At 45.6% G+C, this 23,177-nt stretch overlaps 1 protein-coding gene across 1 annotated transcript in view; it reads right to left on the reverse strand.

Annotated features, from left to right (window-relative positions):
* Positions 1-5,156: 5,156 nt before the first annotated feature.
* Positions 5,157-23,177, reverse strand: part of GPR62 (G protein-coupled receptor 62) — a 66,546-nt gene continuing 48,525 nt past the window's right edge. The window contains exon 2 of the mRNA XM_069643034.1: positions 5,157-6,594. Within this exon, the coding sequence (XP_069499135.1) occupies positions 5,237-6,460 (1,224 nt within the window). The 5' untranslated portion in view covers positions 6,461-6,594 and the 3' untranslated portion in view covers positions 5,157-5,236. The remainder of the gene's footprint in view (positions 6,595-23,177) is intronic.

Raw genomic sequence — 23,177 nt, forward strand, 5'->3', positions numbered from 1 at the left:
CGTTGTGAGAGCAACGGAATGGGCGAACGTCAGTAGGATTGGAAGAAAGAGGGCCTTGATTAAAACCGACATTCTTTGATTTGGTAAGGAAGGCATGAGATGGGATGAACTGGAGAGAACGATGGGGAGATTGGCCAAGGAGAAAGCTCCCCCTGACATACTAATAATTCATCCAGGCTGGAACGACTCGGCCCAACTGAGCAGAGGTCAACTGCTGAATGAAATGGGCCACACATTGTGGGCTTTGAGCAAGGACCTGGGGGCTTGCGTGTTGATTTGGTTCTAGATCATGATTACGTGTGCTTGGAAAGGGGCTAATTCAAACTTAGCAGTGGAGAAGTTGAGGATAAAGTTGAACATGGCAATGGCAACATTTTGCAGGGAGGCTGGTTTATGAATGATCAGGCATGGGCTGATAAACCTAGGAGTGGCCGTGTATTAAGAGAAGGATGGGTTTACCTGTCAGACATTAGTTGGGATTTCTTTTTGATGAGCCTGTAGGATGCCCTTAAAGGGTGAGGCTTTGAATAATAAGCAATTTTAGCACTGTTGGGGGGTGGCAAAGGGCCGAAAACATCTTTATGCTGTAGCTGTAAATCAGGTGATCGAGCAGTGCCAAAACTAACCTTCTGGTGGAGGGTAAAGAGGACCAAGAGTAAATTGCCTCTGGTATCCTAGCACTGCAGGGGGCGGCAAGGTCAAAAAGGATGCGCCCCACCCCCGTGATCGTCAGCTTCAACCTGGGCTGGTGGAAAGGAAAGCATAACAGCATTCCTCACAACCCATCAATGGCAGCTGTCAATGTGTTTTGCCCAGAGTGGGAGGCTCAGGAAGGGGGAGTGTGGTGTGAAATGTGTAAGAATAAACTGTGCCTTGTTCTGGTCTAGCCTCTGTTATTTAGGCAAAGTAGGCTACAGTGGGATTGTATATACCTTGCCGGGTGGGGGGCAAACAGCCCCCTACTGCCTATATCAATTGCCTTGTTCACCCCTGCCCAGCGGAAATAGAAAGGCAATGTATAGTTTAGAAATCTAGGGACGTTCTCAGCAGGCGTCATAGCCCTGTCAGGAGGACAGAAAGTAATTATGAGAGAACTGTTGGAGCTTAGAAGTTACATCCAACAAGGGGCAGGGGTCTAAACAAACAAACAGTTAAGTACTTGGATGAGTAAGAGGGACGTAGGGTAATTGAATACAGAAGAGAAATTCAATGTAAGTACCTTATTCTGGCGGTGCGTGCACATCCGCGTTGGTTGAGTGGGAACACCATGTTGAAAATTGCTGCGTATTCATCCTGGATACAGGAAGTGGCGTAGCTAGCGCGAGTGTTTGGCCTTGTTCTGGCGCATTAGGCAGAGCCATGGAAACAGGGACATGCAAAGTAAAACAGGATGCGGCATGTTTAATTTGGGTGTAATGTAGCGGGGAAATGGGAAGTTCTGTTTGCTCAGAATAAATCAATCCAAATAGGTTCTGTTTGACAGGTTATGAAATCGCGCCAAGTAAAAGCATTGCACAGGCGTCCTCTTCGATAAAACGTCTTTGGAAATCTCAATTTAAGCGTAGGGCATTCATGGACAGTACCAGTGAAGTTGCTTTAGGAGCTTGGGTGACATCGTTTCATTGTGATACATTTGATCTTCCTCTTTCTACCCTCACATATACACACACACACGACAATTTACAGATGGAGGAATAGCACTCCCTCAAACCAAGTCTGAGTCGACACCGATACTGTAGAGGAGATGGTGTTAGGTAAATAAATATTTAAGTAAAACATGTCATGTCATGTTGATGGTTTGTGTAGCGCTTTATGTCAGGTTGTGTCAATGCGCTGAGGGGGAAAAGGAGGAGATGACAAAATAATGTTGCGCTAGTTGCTGCCACAGTGCTTTTTACAGCTGCCAGGCCACCTCCTAGCTCTGAGAGTGAAGAGGAGAAACGGAGGGGCAGTAGGGGGAAGAGAGATGGAGAAGTGGAGGGAATGAGATGAGACACTGTGATGGTATTTTTGTTGTTAGTTACTTGTACAGCGCTTTAAAACAGTGTCAGGGAAAGAATAAACCTAAACCCACAAGTGTACAGAATAATGAAAAAAGAGGTAAAAATAACTTCTACTCAAAATAAAGTAAAAATTGAAGAAAGCCACAATAATATTAATTTGGTTGTTTTCAAATTTTTTTTTAACTTATACCTTCACGGTTGGTTACCACTGGTGGAAGTGGTATTTAAGGAATACCTCTGGTGGTGGTATTCTAGAAATACCGCCTCCACAAGTGGTAAACTCTGAATAGAGTGGACTTGCAGAAATAGAAATACCAATAGTCGAAGAGCATTTACCATCGCAAGCAGTTCTGTAGAAACGTCTATCCCACTCTTGATAACCCCCTAAATCAATACAAAAGCAAAACACATTTTCATAACAAACCAAATAAATACACTTCGACAGAATTCCCTATTTCAAAATAACAAGCAGAAAAATGTATTTTACTTTTTTACTTTCTTCACTTAAAATGTCCTTCTTTTTCCTCTTTACATTACTTTAAATATAACATTATTTTTTACTCTCCATTTTTAGAGCTTCGGTCTCAGTGCTGGATATTATAACGTAGAGTCCTCAGTCAGGTTGTTTCCAATAAACACGCACCTCCCTCAGATTTGACTCCTCCTTCCTCCCTTTTCTGCCGCTGAAAGAACTATGCTAACTGAGAGGGCTGGAGCTGTGAGGTTTTTGGTTGATCGGGAGAGGGTCGGGTGACCTTGCAGAATCCTTTGTATGACTGCAGCGAGAGCTGAATCTGTGCTCCAATCTCAGGTAAAGCACAATGCTGGTTTGCCAAGAATTCAACATAATAATTCTAAATGAAAAATATGAAAGAAATCATTCAGCCTCACTATGAGTTTGGTGGTATCTCGGCAGTAATACCATCCCCATTAATTGGAGTCCATAGGACTCAACGGGGATGTCGGTGGTAATGCTGGGAATTTGTCCGTTTTGGGCATCAAGGTAAAGGAATTACCTCCAGCATTCTAGGAAAGACTTGTGCACTAGGAGGGGGTGTTTGGTTGCTGGTCACCTGATTGGTAACATGTGAAAACTACAGCTACCAGAATCCCTAGAGACTACAAGAGCTGCTAATTGGAATCACCTGCATACCAGCACAGCCTCCGTGATGAATGATTGTGACAGAAAAGCACTAGGAGGAGAACAAAAACAGAGCAACTTAACAGCAGATGGGATCCAACCGTGTTAATACTTTTTCAATGTTTAGGGATTCACCCCTGTTAATACTTATTAAATTGTTTTTGGGATCTAACCCAGTTACTTTTTGTATCAGGTCTAATTTGACTGGGAACTGGAGTACGAGCCTTGCCATCCCCCTTTTTTTTACCATGTTGGAGTCCCGGGCTCCAGAGGCAGCAGCACTGGGGTTATTGTGCCCCACTTTAGAAAACCGCACTGATGGTTTTCTCCCCTCCCCCAAATTAGGGAAAGACTTGTGCACTAGGAGGGGTGTCGGTTCCTGGTCACCTAATTGGTAACATGTGAAAACTACAGCTACCAGAATCCCTAGAGACTATAAGAGCTGCTAATTGGAATCCCCTGCAAACCAGCACAGCCTCCCTGATGATTGTTTGTGACAGGAAAGCGCTAGGAGGAGAACAGAAACAGAGCAACTTAACAGCAGATGGGATCCAACCCTGTTAATACTTTTTCAATGTTTTGGGATTTAACCCTGTTAACACGTATTAAATTGTTTTTGGGATCTAACCCAATTACTTTTTGTATCAGGTCTAATTTGACTGGGAACTGGAGTGTGCGCCTCGCCACCCCCCTTTTTTACCTCCAGCATTGTGCTGGAGGTGTTTCCTCTGCCTTACCTCCAAACCTATAGTGTGGACCTGTGGTCGTGCAGTGGTAATGCAGTGGTAACTCTGTCACCACTCCATTACCACCGTTTATTACTACACCGTCAAACTCGAAATGAGGTCCATTGTTCGGTAATTTTAAATTAACACTTAAGGCAGTTCTGCGTTATTGCAGAGTGGGCTTTAATCCGGGGCTCAATTCATCAACCTTTCAGTCAGCAGCCACATGTATCAACTGATTGTGCCACAGAGACTTCTTTGGAAATGTTTTGATAGGCAGGCGTGGAATAGCATCAGAGCACGAGAACGTTCTTTTTCAGTCACAGCCAAATGTGCACAATTTATATCCAGGAGAATGCCAGGAATCCCCCACACCCACCCCTTTCCCCAATACTAAAGTGTGGTCCTGGCAGCTACTGTCAAATTGTAGTCCTACTCTTATGTTGGTGACCTGTCTGCGTTTTTTAGTCTGAAAATCTGATCCCCCTCCTATCACAGGCCCACCATTCTTGCACTAACAGCGAAGAAGGTAGTACTCAATAGTAGGTCTGTTGCACATAGTTGCCAGCTGCTAAGTGCCACGCTGCTCTCTAACAGTGTGAACTCACAGCTCCTGTAGCAGAGCAAGGCCGCACTGGGCTTCAGGCATCTCAGTGGCCTGCGACTGAGAGCCGCGCAGGCTCTTTGGCAGCGCCTTTCTATGCTTCCCTTGGGTTTAAAGTGACATGAGGAGGCAGAGAAAGTACTGTATTCCTTGTGACATCACAGTAGTGGGATATGGTTTTCATATTCCACTGCTGTGATATCATAGTTAGAGGATAGGACATTTTGAAAATAAGCTATATATTAGTGGATTCCTATGAAAACCATGCATAGCATGTCATTTCTAAGGTCCTTGTGGGTAATTATTCAGTCATAATTAATCAGTTATTACTGTAATGATGTGTTTAAATACTTGCTTAGGATTCATTTGAAAACAAAATGCAAGGGGAACAATGACAACCAGGAAGGTACCTGGGCCTGGGTTCAGTTCTTCACACCAAATTATTAGAAGACATCTCAGTGAAGGGTAATTATTTTGAGTTAAATCTGTAAAGACTATGTGATGACCTTTCATATCAGGAGAACTCTTACTATGGAGACCAAAAGCCTACCCTGTGTTGAAAGCAAATTTGATGAGAACCTAGGGGAAGGCTAATCACAATATTAATCAGCAAAGTGTCTCTCCAAACACAGTGGATTCCTGAAACCACTGCATTCACATGAAGAAGGAGCACACATGCCATGTGTCTTATATCTGTTTAATATAAGTTACACACTCCACTCTTCCGCACACTTTCTAATTCCCTCGAACCAAATCTCCCCATTTAGCTGGTGTCCTCTGGGATCTGCCCAGGGATCCTGAAGCTGGTGATAGTTCGATCAAGCGTGTTCCTGGGGCTGTAGTTTACATAGCTGGACCTGGTCTCCATGGTGCTGTGGGTCCTCTGCAGGAACTGCAGGAAGTTCTCATGGACGGAGCCTTCCTGGCTGGATACCTCCTGGCTCGTGGGCCTGTTCAGGCAGTGCTGGCCCAACTTGGAGAGCTCCTCCCTGATCTGGCGGTTCAGGAAGCCATACATGAAAGGATTGATGGCGAAAGAGGAATAGGCCAGCCAGGTGACCACTATTTCCCCCGGACGAAGGGCCACTCCAGGTGGATTGATGGAAAAGTGGAGGAGGAAGGAGAAGAATGGCAGCCAGCAGAGCAGGTACTGCCCAACAATGATCATCAGCGTGACGGCTGCTTTCCCCCCACCTAGGATGCGGTCTGTAGACAGCCTGGGTGGCAGATTCCTGGTGGTGATGATGGTCACCTGACTGTGGAGAGAGTCTGACCTCCTTCTGGAGCTTGCTGGCCAGGAGGGCACTGGTCCATGTTGCAGAGATGCCATTCGGGCCACCCTGTAAATACTGCAGTAGACAGCAATGATGACGAAGGTGGGGAGCACAAAGCAGAATACGCTGAACACGATAATGAAAATGCTCTTGTAGGCACTGGGACTCCAGTACATGGAGCACCGGCTGGCACCAAAAGCACTTGTGTGCGGTGACCACCCAAGCAAGGAGAAGCCAGCAAAGAGGATGGCCTTCATCCAGATAAAAACGACCACTGCAACCACCAAGCCCAGGGTCATCCTGACTTCGTACCTCATGGGGTGAACAATGTAATAGTATCTTTCAATGCTTATGGCCGAGACTGTAAGTATGGAGGCACTAATGAAACAGATGTTCAAGAATACAAAGGCCTGGCATTCCATAAAGCTGAACTGCTCCACACTGAAGCACGAAGAGTTAGAGACGATGCCCAGAGGCATGAGAAGCACAGCAGACAGGAGGTCTATAAGGCAGAGGTGACCCACGAAGACAAACTTCCTCAGCAGCGGGTTCTTCAGAATGACTACCAACACTGCCAGGTTGGCCAATAGGGCTACTAAGGTGAGCATGACCATGAATACAGTGCCAAGAACATCCTGTAAGAGAGAAGCTCCTGAGAAGGGGAGAATTAGGCTCAGTTCCTCGGACGCATTCAGTCCACTTTCGTTGGCCATTCAGCTCAATGGGCTAACAGCGAGCATCAACCATATCGGGAGCAGGAACAGCCTTGGGTGGAAGATGATTTCAGCAGCGTTCATAGAAGACATGCATCTTCAGCTCTGGCTGGGCAGCAATTCCACTGCTTGCTCTAAAGGAAGAAAAAAATGGGGAAAAAATCAAAAATCATATTCATTGCATTAAGTTCACAGAAAGAGCTCCTATCTAGCTGAGAAGTGAGTCATCTTTCGGATAGTTCAGACGGACATTGGATCTTCCTTCTACAGCCCATGCTCTAACTTATTTTTATTTTTATGTATTTATTGAGCATTTGTTAGGCTCTTATACAACAAAATGCTGTTTCCAAGAGCCACAAGGCAAGTAGGGAGGGAATAAGGGTGATAAATATAAAGGAAAAAGAACAGTAAATATAAAAACGTGGTCCTACTAGGCCTTGTGACATTCAGATGTGCAAGTGCAGTGAGGAGAAGTGCAGGAGATAAGAAAGGGAAGGGGGAGCGAGGTATGGGCAAGTGCTGGTGAGCCGAGAGGGAAGTGCCAAAGGGTCTAGGGGAGGAGGCCACTGCCTAAGTGCTGGATGGAGAGATCCCAAGGGTGGGATGCATAGCCACCAGGGAAATGCTGAGAGGGGTTGGTTACTGGTGTCGACTGGACAGAGGGCCTGGAAACCAGTGAGAGTCATGAAGGACCAGGCTGCCAGTATCAGTGGCAGTGGGGTGGTTAGAATGGGAGGAAACCAGGTAGAGAAAAACAGAGTTTTCAGAAGTTTCCAGAACTTAAGGAGGTCCGGCTCAAGTTTGAGAGGGCCAGGGAGGCTGTTCCAGAGAGGGGCACCAGCCGAAGAGGGAGACCTGCCCCCCACTTTCTGCTTGGAGAAGCATTTAACAATCAGATAGTTGGAGTTAGAGGAGCGGAGGGCTTTAGCAGGGAAATATTTAGGGAGGGAAAGTTTGAGTTAGCGTGGATCCAGGCCCTAGAAAGCTTTGTGGATGATGCAGAGGGTCTTGAATCTGATCCTCACGGCCACCGGGAGCCAGTAGAGAGATTCTAGCACTGGAGAGATACGGTCCCTGGACTAGAGGTCAAGGATAAGTCTTGCAGCCCTATTCTGGATTAGCTTAAGGGGGCGTAGGGAGGAAAGGGGAGGATTGAGGAAGAGGCTGTTACAATTCTCCTGCCTAGAGAGGACAAGAGCTCTGGAGACATTGAGCTTCAGGCGAGGAGAGGGAAAATGCCTCTAAGGAGGTGAATTTGAAAGTGGGCCTTCTTGGCAAGATCCAAGATGTGAGGGGTGAAGGAGAGAGAAGAGTCAAAGATGACCCCAAGGTTTTTGGCCTCACAGGATGGTGAGGGTTGAGGGCCTAAGGAGGACAGCTGAAGGGTAGGAGGAAAGCAGGGCACAAGTGTGCCAAAATGTTGGATATCCAACTTACTGGTATTAAGACAGAGGTTGTTAGCCACACGCCATGCCAGGATAGAAGCCAGGCAATCATGGATGAGAGAGGAGTATGAGGCGGTAGTGGAGCAAAGTTTGAAAGAAAGCAGTGTATCATCGGCATAACACTGGAAATGAGAAGAGAAGGAGGAGATTCGCTGAGCAAGAGGGGCGAGGTAGATATTGAAGAGCCACACTGATTGGAGAGTGTTAAAATGTATTTCTAAACTCTGACCTGGTGAGCAGAAGTTTAGGAGGCCTTCCTCGGTTTAGCGAAACAGGGTAACATTCTGCACAAGCCAGACCAATCTAGGTAGCTTGGCAGGCAGTCAAGACTAAGTCTCAGGAGGGTTGAGAGTGATCAGAAGCCCACAATGAGCACACACAGCAACAAACCACAAATTACTCTTAGACAAGTGTATAAGAAAAATATCTATACATTTATTGTCAGCTGGACCAATAGACACAAGTAAACTTTAGGTATGTCAAACACGTACCACACAAAATCCTTATAATAAATAACATATATACATTATGTTTCCTAAAGCGACACAGCAGTAAAACACATCCACAACCTGTGAAGTGAAGAGAGGGTTGAGTTAACACACAAGGAGTCTTAGGCAATTTTTCGAAATTGTTCCCTAACTTTCAAGTCCAGACCTAAGAAGATGGGAACATTCTGCTGAACAGTACAGTTGTGCGTAAAAAGGCATGATTGCGCAAGTAGCACAAAAACCTGGTCTTCTTGGGGGTGCTGTAGCGAGTCAGGAAGGGGCATGAGGTGATGAAGAGTTGGTTCTCACTATTTGAGGATGTTCTGCCCTTGGCGGCAGAGCAGTTTTCAAAAGGTGAGAATAGCTAGGGAGTGCAGGCTTTCCCAGCCAAGACCGAAGGGATATTCGTGCGTAAAAGTGATCGGTTGTGGCAGGGGGCCACCGGTAAGTGATGTAAGTACTCACTGATGCTCGGCATAGTCCGGACCAAACTTTGCCAGTTTAGTCGAGGTTGCAAGTAGGTTCAAGTCCTGCAGTTTCACGGCGCTCCGACTCTTACCGGCTGCGGGATAGAATGATTGTCTGTTACGGGACACTTGCCTTTTCTTAGCTTCTGAAGGAGATATGAAGAACATTCTGGAGAGCAGGCTTCAGGGCACAGGAGAGCACAGCAGCAAGGAACCTACAGCGACCATCACCAACAGTTAATGACGCGGGACTCACAGATGCGGGCAGTGTTACACACTCTCCTAACTGAGGACCCAGAGGAGCTAAGCCTGCAAAATTAGGCAGAGGAATGCATAGGACCACAAGCAAGCGATTTTCCAATTCTTGGGTTTCAACTCGAGACAGCTGCGGTTCTGCAGAATACCCTGAGGTAGAGCTGGACAGTTCACTGGATGGCCCAGGAACACTTCCGAAGGGGCTCGTTCGGTGGGTAAGCAGGGGGCGCCAGGAGTAGTTGTTCCTACTACTCCAAATGGGGCAAAGCCCCCTTGGCAGGCCTTCTTGATCGATGAAGAAAGGAAGGGTCCGATGGGACAGCAGAGGGCAAAGGTTACCAAAACCTTCCAAAGCGTCTCCGGTGGTTTCACAGGTCTGTTTCTTCATGCAGGAGGCTTGGCTCCTTCTGTAGTTCAGTGAGAACTCAGGTGATCGACCTGGAATAGATGCAGGGCCCCTTCTCTTATCTAAGATTAGCTTCGCCCCAAAATCAAGGACTTCCAATCGAAGATCTGCTCTCATGCAGGCTTCCCAGTCATGGTCCAATCACGATCCACGGTGCTCTCAGTCATTCAGGCACTCCATACATACTGGCACCAGTAGTGTGGATTGGGACCAGACAGTCTGAACCCGTTTCCTGGGCACACACACGTAACAGGCAGAAGCATGCAAAAGAGATCGTTTTTTGCAGGAGGGTGCATGCCCAAATAAGGAAAACCTGGGTTACTCGACCTTGGGATAAAATGGCCATGGGGCAGAACACAAGACTTTGTGGTTCGTCCATTTCTGGACCTTGCCACAGTCTTGAACCAAATACGGTAAATGCAATATTATTCCGTAAAGAGAAGTAAAACACATATAAAAGGTAACTGCTGCCACTAGTTCGTCCCTGGCACACTCGTACCATCACCATAAAATCCTTCGAAGGTGTCTAGGGCCATAAAACAAAAAGGACCCCAGCGCATGGTACTGGATGGTACATTGTGCACTGTTACAAAGTTACCAAGAAATGGCAACATAGTCAAAGACTAAGGGAAACATATTTTCCCAGTACTGACAGTCTGAAGGACGTGCCAGTTTCCCCATAACAAATGAGCAATAGCCCAGGGCAGCACAGCTGAAGGCTGGGCTCCACTGGTAAAAGTCCAGGATAGGATAGACAAACAAAAGCAAAAGGTTTGGGGGGCCCACAAATGGAGGGAAAATTACACATACATGAAATATTTCCTAACAGATAGTGCCCTAGGGATGCCGCAGGTAGCGAGTGAGGTGGTGGAGGAGAAAGTGCCCAGTCGCAGCTGGGAAGGGTGGTTAGTGAGGAAAGAAGTCAGCCAGTCCAGTGCACTGTCCATGATGCCAAGGGTATCACAGAACCGTTTTAAGGGGATAGAATGCTTTATCGTGTGGAAGGCAGAGGAGAGATCAAGGAGAATGAAAGCAGCCGGAGAGTTAGAGTCAAGAATTCTGAGCATGTCTTCATGGGTGTGGGTGATTTAATTGTATTGTTTGGAGTATAGGTTCGATCGATAGGTTGGGGTGTTCACTTTTTGGCCGGCGGTTTTTATTGGGGTCTTCTTGAATTTTGCGTCGCATTTCAGAATTTAGGTTGATATTCACGATTGAGGTGGTTGTACAGTTTGAGTTAGTTTAGACGTTTTGATTTGAACAGTTATGTTTTATTTGTCAGTATAGATCATTTGTCCTGACCTGTTTTGACGGCTGATGACCCTTGGAGATTCCGCATGGACCCGGTTTTCTGTGCACACATTGCACAGATGTGAAATTAACATTCTATACATCAAGGTGCTAACAACCCAATCATGAGGTACATATGAGGGTTCTTTAGCCTCTTTTTTGATTTTCTCTTTGAGCTATATTTTTTGGAGTCACACTAGTTGTTTAACTGTGATACAACAGCCACGATGTAACATTTTGCATAATATTAGTGGATCCTTGTTTGTATCGAACTTGTAGAGAGCAACTCATATATGATGTGTTTAAGTATCCTAAACATTCAATGGACTATGTGGTGATTTATAACTTTGTGTGTATATGTATTTGCAGATTTTGCTCCTGAAGAAGAGGGTTTCCCCGAAACGCGTAGAGCTTGAAGTTGCATTTCAACTGTTGAATATTTTCTTCTTTGTTTTTCTTTGTTTTCCATGTTGGTTATATGTAAAGCCTAATATTATCTGTTGTTTGAACAAAGCAAATCTATGCTGTTATTTATGTTCTATTATGATATTCGTGTATATATGTGTAAATTCTATCAACATTTTGACTGATTTATTTCAGCTTGAAAGGTGTGCAGGGGACGGGAGTGTCTTTAAATTTAGACACTTTTTCTTGGTTCATGTCTTCATGGGTGCTCAGGAGAGCAGTTTCCGTGCTTCTGGATGCCTGAAATACAGGTGGTGGTCATGGAGGCAAACAACAAGTTTAGTATGAAGGGTCAGTTGGGGAAGGACCAACTTCTCCAGGAGGTTGCCCAAGAAGGGGTTGGTAATGAGGAGGGCAGAAGGGGTCAGAAGATGGCATTTCTAGCAGTGGGTGCACAAGGGAGTGCTTGAGGGATAGCAGGAAAGAGCCAGTGGCGAAGGAGAGATTACAGAAATCGTCCAGTACGAGGGAGGAGATGTTGTCCTTAATGGTTTTGGAACAGCAGTGGAGCACCTGTTTGGATGAGACCTTCATAGAGCGGACAACTTTAGAGACATCATCAGGTGTAATGGGCAGGAGGGAGGAAAGTGCTGGGAGTGGAGGGATGGGAGCCAAGGGAGGCAGTAGAACATAGGCGGGAGTGGAGATGGGGGTGGTGTAGAATGAGGACAGGTAGTCCTGAGTTTTAGAAGTGAAATGGGAGGCCAAAGCATTGCAGAGAGCCTGGGAAGGAAGGATAGAGGTGGAGACTGTAGTAGGATTGACAAGTTACTTGCAGATTTTGCAAAGTTCAGACATGTTGTTAGTGGCTCCAGAGATGTGGGCTTGCACGTGGGCCCTCTTCTTAGAGCGGATAGAGAAACGATATTGCATTTAAAGCAGGCTGCAGGCCAGTTTGTCAGAGGATGAACTCAAGGTCTGCCACTTCCATTCAGCAACTCTGCACTTACGTTTCAGAGACGCTAGATCAGAGTCATACCAACCATTACACTTGGAGGCATGCTTCAGGTGGATCCTAATGACAATGGCAATGATGTCAAGGGTGTTAGAGATGGAGAGGTGAAGGTTAGTAAGGACAGAGTCAGAAGAAGAGTTGGGTGACAGGGGTGGGGGAGATGAAATTGGAAGCAAAAGCAGCGGCTGGAACACGCTTCATGGGTCCAATGACGACTAAGGAGGCCAGCAGCGTGGGAGGAGCCCCAGATAGAGGACCGAGGGACCCCAAGCGGGAGGAGAGGAGAGTGGTCCGGCCAGGAGAGGGGATTGGTGACCGGGTAAGAGATAGAGGCTTTCTCCAGAGATGAAGGCATCCAAAGTGTGTCCAGCTGAGTGGGTCAGACAAGAAGGAAGAATAGTAAGGGAGAAGGAGTCACAGAGTACGCGGAACAGTGAAGTGGCTGTTTCAGGAGAGTCAAGGTGGATGTTGAAGTCACTGAGGAGGAGGGGTTTGGAAGTAGAGGTCATGAGGGAGGAGGTGAGGTCGGCCCATTCAGAGAGGAAGAGAGATATAGGACTGGGGTGCCATGTAGATGGTGGCAAAGGTGAGAGGGAGAGCGGGAGAGACTCAGAGCCTACAGATGAGGCATTCAAAAGAGGTGTAGGGTTGAGTAGGTATGATACAAGCAGAGACCCACTCAGGGAAAATCAGGGCCACTCCACCTCTGGCAGGTTGGGCCTGAGTTTGGAGAGGAGTTTGTAGCCCTCAGGACGGAGAGTGTGCAGATAATTGACAGAGCTGGCATTGAACCATGTCTCAGTAAGGGCAAAGACATTGAGGTCAAGGTCTTCAAGAAGGAGACAGATTTCAGAGGAGTGTTTGACAGTAGAGCGAGCATTCAGAGTAGCTTAGTGAAGCTGATTACCACCTTTGATCGTTTTCTGAGGAGGGATATAGGGGCGTGGGACACCCATCGGAGGTGGTGGAGAGGTTAGAGGATGGGAGGAAGGAGGAGTAGCAGGAGAAGAGCAGAAGTTAATGAGAGAAGGCAGGCATCAGTCAAGAAGGAGAAGGGTAGGTTGAGAGCCTTTGGTCATGATAGTGCCATTTGTGATAGACATTAATGATGCACCTAGAGGATGAAAAGTATGCCAAGAGTACTTCCCATCTAGTGTCACCATTAATGGGTGAAGAGGAGAAAGGGCAGAGAGTAGAGACCAAGTGGGGAGTCCATAGGTCTGAGGAGGGGACAGAAAAGACGATGTAGGTAATAGTCTGTCTGGAAGTAGCATTGACGTAGGTGTCAGCAATAGGTAGTCCTGGGTTAGAAGCCAGAAGGGCTTTTTTAAACTTTTTTCATCCAGACTTCATGAAGGGGATAGGATAGGTGATAGAGTAGAAGCTAGAGTAAATAGGGGAGATAGAGAGCACTGTGTTAGTGGTGGGGGCGAGAGAGACAGACAAGGGTACTGAACAGTGCACGAATAAACTCACCAGGCGACCTAGCATCCAAGCAGGAACAGAAGGAGGAGGTTCTTTAACACCAGCAATATACACAGGGGCACAGTTACAGGGAGGGAAGGCAGGGCCACACAAGGTTGCAGCAGAAAGTAGTTTAAAGGCTATGCTTTCAGTGTGCCAAACATAAGGATGAAATGATTGGAAAGGAGAGAAAAGGTTGCAAATCACGTTCAGGACATGAGGCTAGTTGCAGCACTTTACACACCAAATCAAAGTCCGGTACAGCCAGATTTTAATTTTAGAGCAAACAGTCAAATTACAGAAACATTGATGCGGCCAAGAACAAGGTCACGCAATAGTTAAATAACAAACTCAAGCAGAAGTTAACTCACAAAATCAAAGTCCTGCATAATCAAGGCAAGTCCCTGTTTACGCTCACGCCAGAATGAATACAACCATCTAGGGAAATAGACCAAGAGATAGCTTGCAAAGATAACAAGGTTTAATTGTACAGAATACAAAAATATCAGCAAAGGACTCTGCTGCTCAAGAACGTTCTGGCTGCAACTAGGACAAGCAGAGACATAAAGGTCTGCAACACATCTTCAACATATAGCAAAAATTAGCACCACTGATTGGTGAGACCCTATACATGGGCCTACTCCATAGGGGATGCCATGCTACAATTGGTTTGCTTTTCCATGCCGTCTGTCAATCCCTACATGGGTCAGCTGGGCTCATCTCTCCGCAGAGTGAAGGTCAGGTCTTTCATAAACTGCTATGATACTACATCACTATGGCATGCACCTGGGAGGCTCGTGGACTGGTGCCAGGGAGAATGGAGGAAGAAATGAAGTCACACTGACCCACACATTCAGTGCTTTGTTGATACCGCACCTCTTGCACCTCAAGGCCTCCATCCTTGCATTGATCTATAATGTATCCCTCTGTGTACCTCATGTTACAAAGGATGTATTTATGTGAAGAGGTGAAGCAGTCGCACATGCTTAGATCTTTTATGGCCAGTTGGTTTATGATTTGGGCTGGGGTCAGTCACTATCATGGAATGCATTAGTGTCGGGGTCAGGTCAGTGGTATGGTCCATGGCTATGGGTAAGCTAAGTGGGGGTTTAGAGGTCTGCTGGCAGATTTGCTGTGATGAATGGGCACTGCGAGGAGCCTGGTGTTGTCTCACAGCCTTGCAGGGCGCATTCTTCCCAGTGATACTGAATAATTGCAACAATGGAGGGACAAAGGGAATGCAAGCTTCTGTGAGAACTGGTGGTGCAACTCATTCCGCCTTAATGATCTGAGGCTAGTCGATTCCTTCCATGAAACTGAAGTTGTGCTGCGGGGCCCTCTCAGAATATGCGTCCGTCATAAGTACAAAATGGCGTTCCTTTCTACGCGCTCACTACATCTATGCATCTATCATTTGTGCTATATTATGTCCGTGCCGAGTCTCATAGCATGGTCCTCTCCCCCCTTATACACTACACAACTTAATATGGATTCGCTTCACCTTAAAGCGCCTTGGGGGACTCATTTCCATCCCAACAATAGCCAGATTCGAATTTAAATGCAAACAGCCAAATTGCAGCACATTTATGAGACCAAGAACAACATCAAGTAACAGTTAAATTGCAAAATCAAAGTCCAGCATAGCCAGATTCGAATGTAAGAGCAAACAGCCAAATTACAGAAACATTGATGAGGCCAGTTGTGTTAAGCAACCAGAATCGATTTTATAGCAAAGGGCAGTACAGTAGTTAAAGGAAAACACAGATGTACACAGGATTGTCTTAGCAACTTAAAGAAGAGGAGCACAGTATATATTGTGTGGTCAGTTTATAAAGGCGTAGAGAGAGCCACTCCCAGAGCAGATGAGTTAAAAAACACACCTAGATTCGAGAATCAAACACTCATGGAAAAAGGCAGCATTTTTTGAAGGGCAAAGGTGTTGAATACCCAACCTTCTGTTTCCAAGAGGAGTACAGGGGAATGCAGCTAATCACATAGGGGACAGATGAGTCAAAACACCCCTAGATTCGAAAATCAAACACACATGGTAACAGGCAGCACTTTAACAGGGCAAGGTTATGAGTAACCAATATGGTGCATACAGAAAAGGTATAGAATTCAACAAGATTTGTACAGTGTAAGGTTTCCGAATTGAAGCAGAGCTACCACTTCACCCGAACTGGGAATCCCCAGAGCCAGACACTGAACTCATAGCGAGAGCATGGAAACAACACAACGAAAAGGAAAGTCAGGCTCGCTGAGCACAACACAGAGTTACAGACTGGAGATCCGTGCTGGTCAAGAACCAAGCACCACGAAGAAAATGTCACTATCATACGAGTGTCACCCATGGACTGTGCTATCCTATCACATGGTGGTGACAGCTGCCAGAGGACACAAAGTAGTAACTCGGAATGTGTCCCAGTGGAAAGAACAACCTCCTGCCATGGCCGAGGGACCAGAAGCACCAGACCGGCAAGGAGAAGAGATCAGAGGGGACGAGATTCCCGGCATAGAGGACGACACACCCCCAGCACAGACAATGCCTGACACCGACACCCCAAGGCTGGAGGAGCAAAGCCGGATTGCAGGAAGAACCACCACATGATACGGACTGAGGCAAAGACCATGACTCTCGTCCCGCTTGCAAGGGTACGTCCTACATGAGATATATCGTCAGAAAGAACACGCCAGCGAACAAGGACTGAGAGACCAGTCCAAGGCACCTGGGAGATGTCACAAAAGAGAAACTATTTGCAACAATATTCAATATAACAATATAGTCTTGGAGGAATGTGGTGCTCCGTCGGACTCTTTGTCACGTGAGTGAGGGGGTGCCCGCCTCGTGAGATGAGAAGAAGGGGGAGGGAATAAAGTAAATAGAGATGGCGCGCACCAGAAATGGGGCAGAGCCTATCCGACACTATTCCGTGCTGGCTGTGTATTCATTTCGCTCCAGCTGACTGTGGCCCGATTACCCTGATACCCTCCCCGCCTGGTCAATGACACAGAGTCTGGGATACACATCACAGGTGGCAGTCTGCGCTTTTGTCCTCCTTCCTCTTCCACAGGTTCTCTTGCACTGCCACTGTTTAGGGCTTTGGTGTCTGACATAAAGTGGCACATACATCAGGAGATCTCTAGCAGGTTTATGGGATGGCACCTTCCTTCGTTTCTCCCAATTCTCAAGTTTGCAAACCCAACCTCTGCCTTTCTGCGGGCACTGTTCGTCAGCACCCGTTACGCTCTGGCAGTACCTTCTCCCTCTTTTCTTCTGGCAGCTTTTCTCTTTTCTGTAGAGCCATGGGTCCACTAGTGGTGAACTGGGAATCAAAAGTTGCCATGGACATTTTTTTCAAAGTGGCGCTAGAAATCACCTTCACCAGCTGAACCCAATATCAATCAACATAATCAACTTTCTTCTACAAAGGCAACATTATTAATTTTAAATAAAGTTATCTGTGTTCAAGCACCGTCAGTTAACCTCAAATTATCCCAAAGTGCACATGTAGACATTACTGAATTGGAGTAGCCATATGTCGATTGTTATTCCAAACAAGGGAGAACATCAGACAAAGTTATCATCAGTGTCTCCAAGAACTCCAACAGTACCTCTCCCAAAGTCGATTGACAGGGTATCAGAATTGAGCATTTCCAGGCCAGACAGTTGAAGATTCCCTCCCCCTCCCGCGCCCCCACCAACACACATTATAAGACCTCACCCAGCAAACCCCCAAAGTCCAGCCATACAGTTACATATTGCTTCCGGGACATCATCCAACTCCATTTGGAGGCAACTATTTCCAAGCAAAATGCAGGAGGACATTGATTTACAGCACGGCTCACAGTTCATGTCCAGACCAACGTCCGTGCATACCCCAGTTGTACAAGTGTACATATTTCCGTAATGTTCACGATGCACAGCCCACAAAACCATGTCTGCAACAAAGCACCTCACCTTGCTGGATACATGTTGTTGGGGATTTGAATAAAATAGTACAATGCAACTTGGATCGGGTGTTGGCGAACATCACCTTAATAGTCAGGAAATGGGAAAGTTGAACTTAAATCTATGGGCTAAAATAAATGCCATTAAGATGGTGCTGTTACCTAAAATATGATATATTATTCAATCTATTCCATTGTTGATTTATAAGAAACATTTCTTGAAGATTGAGAAACTCTTTCAAAACTTTTTGTGGGGAATTAGGAGAAGACCTCGTGTTCCAAAATTCATGTTAATGCAGAAAGTGGAAGAAGGTGGTTTTGGCTACCCTGATCTGTTTAATTATTGCAAGTTCTTTATACTCAAGAAGAGTTCCTATTACTTTAGGGCTGCAACTGCAAAGGAGCCTTTCTGGCTACGAATGGAGAGGGAGATGTGTGCGCCATTCTGTTTAGATAATCTATACTGTATGGAAAAACTATCTGGAAGAAAAATGGTTTTGAAGCCAGTTGGGACTACTAGACAGGTTTAAGGCTCTTGGTTTAGAGAGAATGGTCAGGCGTATGGCTTTAGCGCAGATGCATCAATTTGGCATAATGATGCATTAATGATTGATAACAGATGTCTTCATTGGAAGAGTTGGATCTCAAGGGGTATTCTGAAACTGGGAGATGGTTTGGATGGGACCCGGGTGTTGAGTTTCGAGGAGTTGGTAGGGAGATATGATTTGGGTAAAGAGAAAAAACTAGATATTGGAGCCTGGTCTCAATGATTGAACAAAGGATTGCTATAGCAGGCGGCTCACTTGGAAAGAAGCCTGAGATTAGTAAATTATTGGATGGTCCGGAATATGGTGCACAATATGGTGCACGAACATATATGAATTTCATGCCAGTGAATGTAAAATACTTGTTAGCATCGGATAGATTGAGAGAGACGTTAATAGAGTCATTTCTGATATTGACTGGAAAGACATTTTGAGGGTAGGTGTGGATTTGGGTGCAGATATGAACTTACGACTAATTTGTCAGAAGATTGTGGGGAAATTGTATTGGACGCCTGTGAAAATGTTTAAGTTGAAGTTGAGATTGGATGACTTGTGATGGAGCTGTGGTACTGATAGAGGTACTCTTTTACATTTATTGTGGGAATGCCCGAGGGTTTTGTCGTTTTGAAGTGAGGTGATAGATAGGATTGATTTCATTTTTGGAATAAGTTTGCCTAGATCTGCGGCGAATATCATATTGCTTTCACATGTTGAGAGGAGTGTTCAAATTAGAAAACATAACTTTTGGATTGATAGGGCAGTGATGATTGCAGTCAGATTAATCCTCAGGATTTGGAAAACTAGAAAAAAACCTAGTTTAGAGGATTGGTTGATTGACCTGAGGGTTTTGTCTAGATATGATAAGGTTTCGTTGAAGAATAAGGGCAAGGAGGAGGAATATTTATTGCTGTGGGAATCGTTTGATACCCTATATGATTGATTCTACACTCTGTGAAGAACGAGTCGATAGGTGGTGGATGAAGTAAATAGGTACTTTTATTTATTGTATTTTTTGTTTTTTTATCTCTTTTCTCTCTCATCTATTTCTTCTTTTCGGTCTCCTTTGTTTTCTTCTCTTCTTCCCTTTTTCTTTTCTTATTCTCGTGACGGTTGTGTTGTCTCTGTGTTGTCTGGCGTGTATTGGGTAGAACACTTGATGGGGTTAGTTTAGTTAAGTTTTGTATAGGTGATTTTCTTATAAGATTTGGTTAGATGACTTGTTCATGTCTTTCATATATAAGTGAATACTGTATTGTGGATTTGAACCTATGCGGAATTGATGTGTTCTATTGTAAACCTAATAAAGAGAAGTTAAAAAAAAAAGTTAGCTGACGTACAAGCACATTAAATACGCCCACGGCCCAAGCACTTTGATTTCAAAAGCAATTGCACTTTATTTCACGATCCCTTACTAAACCCACCTTACTAATCTAACCAAAATGTACATCACAGAAATTATTGATATCTGCATCCGGTCCATGGATTACTTCCGATTCAGTTTCCGCGGACACCTCTGAACCAATCAGAGAGCCATGTAACATTCACGGACACCACCCGTGTTCACTGATTGATCAATTAAAAACATGAGTTGCATCAAAACCTTTGAAATGGATGCCATGTTATATTTGTGAGTTGCACCGGGAATCGGCGGACATCGCAGTAAAAACATATTGAAAAACACAACATTACACTTGCCAAATAAATGAAACAATTTCTGGGGAACTGAGGGGTAATGAGGACGGGAGGTGATATGGACATAAAAAGCCAAAAATCTGGTGTTTTTTCATCTCGGATGTTTGGAAACATATCCATGCATAAAAAACAACACAACCATTATCACAAATAGATAATCATGAAGCCTTCCTAAAAGATCAGTAGCAACAGATTTAATAATGTGTACGTGATAGCATAAAATGTGAAAAATATGTCATGTACAATTAATACAAATAAAATCAATTCACAAAATGTCTAAAATGTTATTTATAGTTATCCACAGCTTAGTCAGATGATATATAAGGGAATGTTCTGCAGTAAAGCTGCAAATTCAGCACTGCCAAAGGGGTGCACCTATCAATTAAACGCAGGTGCAGCAGGAGAAGTCCACATGGGAAGGATGGATCAGTGCTACAGAGTGAGACATGGGGGTGAGAGGCACGCCGGAACAGGGATAAGGGGCGGTGGTAGCGGGTAGAAAGGGTAGTGTAGCACAAGGTGAACAATATAACAGCAATTGTTTAGTATATATAGGCCTAGGAATTTCTCGAACGCTCAGCCTAAGGCAGTGTGCTGGAGAAATGTTGAAAGTTGGTGGTTCCCAGGAGAACTTAGCTGTAGTGGAGTGGGCCCATTAGATACTTTTGAGGCCGGTGAGCTTGGAGCCTGGGTGGTGCTGGGAATTTGTAGAAAATTAGAAATTAAATGCTGTCAAATAAAAATTCAACCACATTGAGGTACAGGGTTTCAAATCATACTTGGCAGATGAGCATGGGAAGAAAGCTGAGGGGCGAAGGGACGACGGAAGGGGGACCAATCAGCAGGAGAGGTTTCAGTGTCCCTTGGGTGTAACAGTGTTTTGCGTCCTTGCTGATGTACGCGCGGCACCCTATTGGTTGGATGCTGTGTGAATGTTTCCCCTTTGCCAAACTCAGGTTGTCCTGTATGTTTGATGGGAATGAACCAATGGCAGATGAATAAAGTTCCATTGGTCGGCACAATCAAGGTTTGTAACTTAATTGTGGGGCATTGTGGGAAGGTAATGCTTTGTAATTTAATTGTGTGGCATTGTGGGAAGGTTTGTGACATCACGAGGGATGGTGTTGTGCAGTGGGGGCAAGGAAGGACTGAACCAATTGCGATAATTCAATGTATGTCTGATATAGAGGACTGATGCAGTCCTACCAATCGGCTTTTGCAAACGGTTCCAAAATGTTTCAACTGTGATGTATGCAAATGATGTTAGTAGTGTATAAAACCTTTGCACGCTGCGGGCGGTGTTGACAGCTCATTTCACTCACTTCAGTTCCACAGGGCTGTTTGAACCACACTTTCCCAGCTGTACTTTGGGCCTAAATAAATTGTGTTACTTCTTCCTTGTGTGTGCTCTATTTTGGTTACCTTTGTGTTCCAGCCGTCTCTTGCCATGGAGGACCCCTGACACAGATCTTTGCCATTTAAGTACCTCTCCCACACATGATTACTAATATCCTGGCTAGTAGTATTATTGCCGCAAGAGCGCACTGGCAAACTCTGTAGAGAGGCATGCCAAGTCTTGGGGGTTAACTTTTATTATTATCTAATGAAGCAGGGAGATCTGAAAGATGCAGATTAAACAAGGCTGGAGCCAATATGAAGCCCTTTTTTAAAGCAGTGTGTGTCTAATCGTTCTCACAATAAAACGCAATTAGCATCCTAAGCAGGCCTCTCGAGACACCCAGTGAAACCAGTTTATACCAGAGCAATTCACGAATTACTGTGCCGAAGGTAGAATTGTAGTTCACAAACACCCCAAAAAGGGGTTGAATTAAGACATTCCAAGAATATTCAATCGTGGAGACCAAAGAAAGTGTGTTTACAGAAGTGCCATGCCCCTTTTGGAAACCTTTCTGATTCATGGATATGATGTTGTGTTCAATAATACAGACTGTCAATTCCTGTAGGAGTACTCTGGCAAATCATTTTCTCGGGACATCAAGCCTAGCCAGCAGTGCTTAATTTGTGCCGGTGTTTTCCGGTGGGCAACAACGGCACTCTTTTTTGGGCACCAGAACTAATTGTTGCAGCCGGTGCAGGTGTAATTGTCATGTTTGTTTGTTTGAGTTCGATAAATCATTGTGATTTATCTCACTCTCTGCTTGCAGTTGCAGGCCATGGCTAGCTGGGCCTACAGCAGTGAACAACAAACAGCCAATGAAAACTTTCTGTTGTTACTATGCAGTATTTGATACATTCTGTAAAGTAACACAGAAAGTATAGTTTACATTGACTGTTCTTCTGAGCCAATCAAAATTACATAGTGACATGTGGGGGTGGGTCACGTGGGTGTTGGACACAGGCAGCGCCACCTTCGCTTCACAAGTTGCTTGTTAGGGCGGGCTGATGTGTTGTGTGAGAGGAGAGAGAGAGTTTGCCTGCACGTGTGGTGCATGCCTAGTTGCTTCCCTGCCCAGGCCCTGCTTATTTTGTGTGGCGGCACAGACCCACCTCGACCTCTCCCGGCAGAAGACCCAGTCCTCGGCCGACTCCAAAGCAGGTACGTTTAGGTGAAGTCGGTACTGATTCAGGGGTCCAGCACAGTCCCCTGGTGTCCTGTCCTGATGTCCACTCCACACCGTGACCAGACTCAGACTTAGTTACGGTCCGACTCTGCTGCGGCTTGTGATGGGCCCTAACATTTTTTCTTTTAAAACCTGACCTTCCCTGTTGTTGCCGCCGCCACGCTGATAAATGACAATAAATACCCAGTGGGGCGGGCCGGGTAAGCCCGACCCACAGGTTATTTATTGTGATCATCAGCGTGGCAGCAGCGGTCCCACGGAAGGTTAGGTTTTAAAAGTAATAACTTATTTTAAGTGGCAGGGCGGCCTAGCAACAATAATGTTTTTCTTTTAAACCTAACCTTCCGTGGGGGCCCCCCGCACGCTGATAAGTACAATAAATACCCAGTGGGGCGGGTATGCTTGCATACATCCCGAGCACTAGTTCGCCCGTCGCCCCATCCCTCGTGTGCATGTATAGGGTTGTAACCGTTTTATAAGGTGCGGCCCTAGGCCGGCTAGCTGGGAAACTATGGAGCACTAATATGTGCATCGCCACAAGTTTCATAACTCATCACAGGGGTCCCCCATGCAGCACTCCCCTGGGGACTGCGGGCACCGAATTCTAGGCGTGTGCTTCTTATGTATGAGAATGAATGTTTCGGCAGCAATGCTGCTCTCCTTCGCGTTCATGATGCTGGCCACACTTGCTATTCTGGCAGCAGTGGCCCATGTG

The sequence above is a fragment of the Ambystoma mexicanum genome, chromosome 2p (assembly GCF_040938575.1).
Source record: "Ambystoma mexicanum isolate Mex_15411 chromosome 2p, UKY_AmexF1_1, whole genome shotgun sequence".
In the NCBI taxonomy this organism is placed as follows: Eukaryota; Metazoa; Chordata; class Amphibia; order Caudata; family Ambystomatidae; genus Ambystoma; species Ambystoma mexicanum.